Source organism: Haplochromis burtoni, unplaced genomic scaffold, assembly GCF_018398535.1.
Source record: "Haplochromis burtoni strain Fernald_Lab_line unplaced genomic scaffold, NCSU_Asbu1 Contig_38, whole genome shotgun sequence".
In the NCBI taxonomy this organism is placed as follows: domain Eukaryota; kingdom Metazoa; phylum Chordata; class Actinopteri; order Cichliformes; family Cichlidae; genus Haplochromis; species Haplochromis burtoni.
The window spans coordinates 703,311-708,265 of NW_024582399.1; the positions used below are offsets into that span (position 1 = coordinate 703,311).

Sequence of the window (4,955 nt, forward strand, 5' to 3'; positions counted from 1 at the left end):
TTTTAATAACCAGTCTAAGGAAAGGCGCAGGCATATCAATGCGCACATACACCACACTTTGTGTTCTCTACTTTGTAACAGAAAGTAGTACCACAAACTATAAACTGATTTTACTAAATACATAACACTACCTGACCATTGTTGTTGACCATGCCTTTGTAACCATTGTGTACCAATCTTCTGATGGCTGCTCACTGTACTCACATGGCCTCCATAATCTCCACATCTCACTCCAATAGAGCACCACTGGGCTATGATAGAATGGGAGATTCTCATCATGGATACGCGGCCGACAAATCTGCAGAAACTCTCAGAAAATTTGGTCAATATGTACCAAATTCTCTGAGAAGTGTTTCCAGCACCTTGTTGAATCTGCACCACGAAGGGAAAAGTCCAACCTGGTACGAGCAGGGTGTAACGCAGCTGTGGGGAATTCCAGGCCTCAAGGGCTGGTGTCCTGCAGGTTTTAGATCTCACCCTGGGTCAACACACCTGAATCAAATGATTAATTCATTACCAGGCCTCTGGAGAACTTCAAGACATGTTGAGGAGGTAATTTAGCCATTTGAATCAGCCGTGTTGGATCAAGGACACATCTAAAACCTGCAGGACACCGGCCCTTGAGGCCTGGAGTTCCCCCACCCCTGGTGTAATGCATGAAGTGGCCAGCGAGTGTAGATTTCCTTCCTTGATTAAATACGTAAATAAGTGCCATTCGTGAATGCACCATTCTGCCAAGTTTCAAAGCTATGATATCATCTGTGACACATATGCAGTCACAAATCTGCAGACACCTTTCAGTGAGGTGTGTTGTGCAAATGACACCAGCTATGAGCCATATTCTCCCCCCAAGTTTAATCACATTCCCCTCATTGATTGTCAAATTAATTTCAGCTTCAAGATCAGGACAGTCAAATAACTGACATGTCAATGGGCAAAAAGAGAGCGATACATGGGAATCGTTTAGAAGAACAGGAGACACAATTAAGTTTAATCTACCATGGTTGCCCATTAGTCCAACATAAACTTTATTCCCCGAGCATACAGAGAGCATGAAGCTAAAATCAGTGGCTCATTTATAAGACTATTAACCAATACTGCTACCTGTGAAGGTCGACAAGAGCCGCTACAGTTTTATTATCCTGTAATGACACCTTGTCTTGCTGACATCATCCTTCTCTTTCCTCTCTTTACGTATCAGTGCATGCATTCTTTCCCCAGTTTAGCCCTACCCCCCGTCTACAGGGCTGTGTATCACATCAACTGTATAAAATCAAATAGCAGCTGTTGCTCATAGTTTCATTAGTGAGTCTGTGAATCTCCTTTCATCTTCTAATGATAAACATTAAAATATTTTCCATTTATGCATTTTTTTCCTCAAATGAAGACTATTTAAAAGTCATCTTGGGATATTTATGCAAATATTTATCATATCAAATGAAAAGTTATGATCCTATGTTGACTGTTTTTGGGATGCAGCAGCCTTGACCTTATCAACCCTTTTATACTCATCCTGTTCACTCTTACTGTGTAACTCTCCACTCCCTCCGCCTGGTAATCTAGACACAGGAATGACCCAAATCCAGCTAACTGTTGCTCCTCCTTTTCCAGACTCTCCAGTGTAAATGTTTTCTTAAAGGTTTCTGAACAGTGTGGGAGACAATAATGGATGTAATCTAAATGGGAAGTGCGTATGATTCATTCCCTTATACAGTCTTTATATCACAATATATGACAACATCTAAATACATTAATAATTTTTAAAAAAAGCATCCCTGTCTCTACTAAAACAGGAGCATTAGTCAGTCATGCACGCAGCTCAAACCAGAAGGCCTTTTTCTTTTGCAAATAATTATTTAGAGATGCTATTTTGCTGCAGGATTTTAAGCAAAACACTTTGAAGTTGTTTAAGACATGACATACAGAGGGGTTTCTTTTTTTTTCAGCCCAAGTGGGAGAACTCTGCATGGAACATAAGAAGGATTAGGTGAGGAGTGATTCCCCCCCCATCTTTCTTAAATCACATATCAGCGAGAGTAAGAGAGTGAGTGAGAAAACACTCTGCACAGCAGTCTAGGCGAGAGGCCAGTGGCTCGAGGGTAAAAGAGCGAGTGCAGAGAACAGACTGAGAATATTATTCAGCTCAGAGATGGCTAAAAGAGAGAGGGAGACGGGATGAAGGCTGTTTAAGATGAAGGAAGGAGGAGGCAAAGGAGAATTTGTGAGGGAAGGGTAATCACAGGTTTATCCAGTGTGTGCGTGTCACTTACGGGTGTAGATACTAGTCCAGAGTCAGGACTTTGGTCCACAGACAGAGGTGTGCCTGTAACCCTGAATTCAGAGCCATGGGATGAGTGGGATTTGGGGAAACTGCCAGTGAGTGTGTTCACACCTGAAGAGCTGAGAAAAGGGGGAGAAAAAAAATAAAAAGAGAGACAATAATTATCTCATCTTCCATCCCTGTTTGAAGTGGAGCTGTTCTTTGGTAATGTAATCCCTGGTGTGTGCTAAAACCCTGACCACCGACCGAGTGGTTAGGGTTACACTGAACTGGGCCCGACAATGCAGATTAGGACCCGTTGCCATAGCTCCAGAGGACACCTGAGCAGGTGCTATTAGGTTATCATAATCTGTGTCGGCAGGGGGTAGCTGGACCCTCTATAATTGATACTGCATGCCCTGTGGCGGTGTGCTAAATAGTTATCATACAAAAGAACTGCGTAGATGATACTATATTTATTTATTTATATTTAATTAAATATATATAAATTAAAGGATTTTTAAATGTTATACCTATGTTTTAAGCTAAATTGGCTTCGTTTTTTTCGTACATATTCGAGGTCCAATAAAAAATATAGAGAGCAAATAAACCGAGGGTAGTAATAGAGACTATTACTGTGATGAACTAAATGAAATGCCAGGCAGAGGTAAGACGACTGTTAAGGATATTATCTCAAATTTTCGAGTTACTGACTTCAGTCTAAATTTCGACGACTTTTTTTTAAATTTTATTGTTATTATATTTTATTTTTTCAGAAGAAACAAGCTTCCACATTTCATTGTAGCCATTTGGTTATGTCACTGAGGGCTAAAGCCTTCAAGTGTTAGCAATGGCATTAATGAAGGTTTCTCCCTATTTAGGTAGAAAACCTTAATTAATGGGCAAATTATTTCACATCACACAAGGTGCACTGAATGAAAAAGCTACACTGACGGGCGTCACAGAGTGAAGCTGGTGTCTGTCATGCAGACATAGCTGATTCGCCTTACCTTTCTGACATGTCCCAAGAGCCTTGTGATGAATTTTCCCGGCCTTCTTTAGCACATTGCGGACGGCTCGCTGTAGCCCTGCAGCCCCGTGGCTGTTACCCATGGAGCCCGCCGTGTTTGTTAGGATTCACCCAGCGAGAGTTGACCGTCCTGCTGGCCGGCTGTGGCTCTGCAGAGAGAGACTGACAGCAGTGTGGGCCCAGAGCCGGAGCTGCCAAGGGCGCTGCTCAGGCTTATCACTCAGGACAGGTAGAAATTAGAGCAGAGTGCGCGTGAGGGCCGCACCACGCGCTCGTGAAGCTGTTATTCAAAGTTCAAATGGATTGTGACAGCTAGTATAACGAAGGCTTTTCAAAAGTGACAAAATCACAAATGAGCCTGCTGAAACGCAAGTTTTTGTCAGAAAAATGTGACCTAGTGATCTCTAGTTCTTTCTTTCGTCTTTTTTTGCCACACAGCCTCCTCCTCTCGTTTTCTCAAGCAAATGCCTGCCCAAGCAATACCTCGACATATAACTATTTACAAAGTGTGTCAACTCTAAGGCAGTTTACATATGTGTGTAAATTACTGTTAATGTTCACTCGGTATTGTAAACCTTTTGGAAGGCTGACCATGCATTGCATTTTGTGAGTTCAATTGTAGCCACAAACATGATTATTATCCCTCCTGCTGCTGGCACACATCAGTGGAATAAATCTATAAAGCCAGACCAAACAATAAAACGAAATTCTCAAAAACAAATTACTTTGCATCTCTGCAAGTATTTAACCAGCAACTGTCCAAATAGACAGCAGCTAGAGAAAAGTCTTTGTATTTTCTTGTAGTTTCTGTACACTATGGGGCAGAAGAGGTAAGAGAGGAGCACACAATGAAGGTATATGGAGCAGATATCATCGCTGCTCGTTTAAGACGTTTAGATTAAGAATACCTTCTTAAACCCGTGGACTATTGTTTCTCCATAGTTTATCTTATTGAGTTTAACATTTAATAGTGAATCTCACTTCTCACAGTTAAGTGAAAACACTAGGAACTACTCAGCAGTGTGGAAATGAGTCCTTGTAACTTTGCATAGAGCTTTGGCTTATTGTTAGCTGATTTAGTGCTTCCGATGGACAGACTCATTATATGATAATCTTCCTAAATAACTTTAAGAAAGCCAACTTCATTTTGTGTGGCAAACGTAACAAAAGATGTGCACATAAATATTACATATAAACACATTACATATAAACAAAAGGAAAATATTTTTTAATCAGGATTCTTTTATTCTATTTCAGATATATTAAAATACCGACAGTTTCCTGAGTACCTGATCGTGATCATGACCAGCAGCATGACCAGAGCACAGGTCTCACTCCCTTCACCAGCTACATGATCTGCGTGCATGTGTGTTCAGGAGGGTTATGCAGGCTTGAAATAATTCCAAGATGCCTTTGCTGGAAAACGACTGGCTAAACTCCAAAGGCTTCAATGGCTAAAGCATTGCGTGTTTATCATTCACTCACTCGTTTCTTAAAAGACACAGCTGGAGCTGGTTTGGCGCATTAGTGGTTATGCAGCTTTAGAATTAGGGAAAGGCCTGTTGTTTACAATCTGCATAAGCTGTCGTGTCCTTGAATTAAAAGTGCGTTTAACTTTTGGTAACACTTTATAACACCGCCCACGATGAAAGTCGTAATTCCCCA

At 41.2% G+C, this 4,955-nt stretch overlaps 1 protein-coding gene across 1 annotated transcript in view; it reads right to left on the reverse strand.

Annotated features, from left to right (window-relative positions):
* The window catches only part of LOC102300260, a 15,378-nt gene extending 12,097 nt beyond the window's left edge, over positions 1-3,281 (reverse strand). The window contains exons 1-2 of the mRNA XM_005920122.3: positions 3,271-3,281; positions 2,271-2,400 (exon numbers count right to left, since the gene is read on the reverse strand). Coding sequence (XP_005920184.1) covers positions 2,271-2,400; positions 3,271-3,281 — 141 coding nt within the window. The remainder of the gene's footprint in view (positions 1-2,270; positions 2,401-3,270) is intronic.
* Between the last annotated feature and the right edge of the window lie 1,674 nt (positions 3,282-4,955).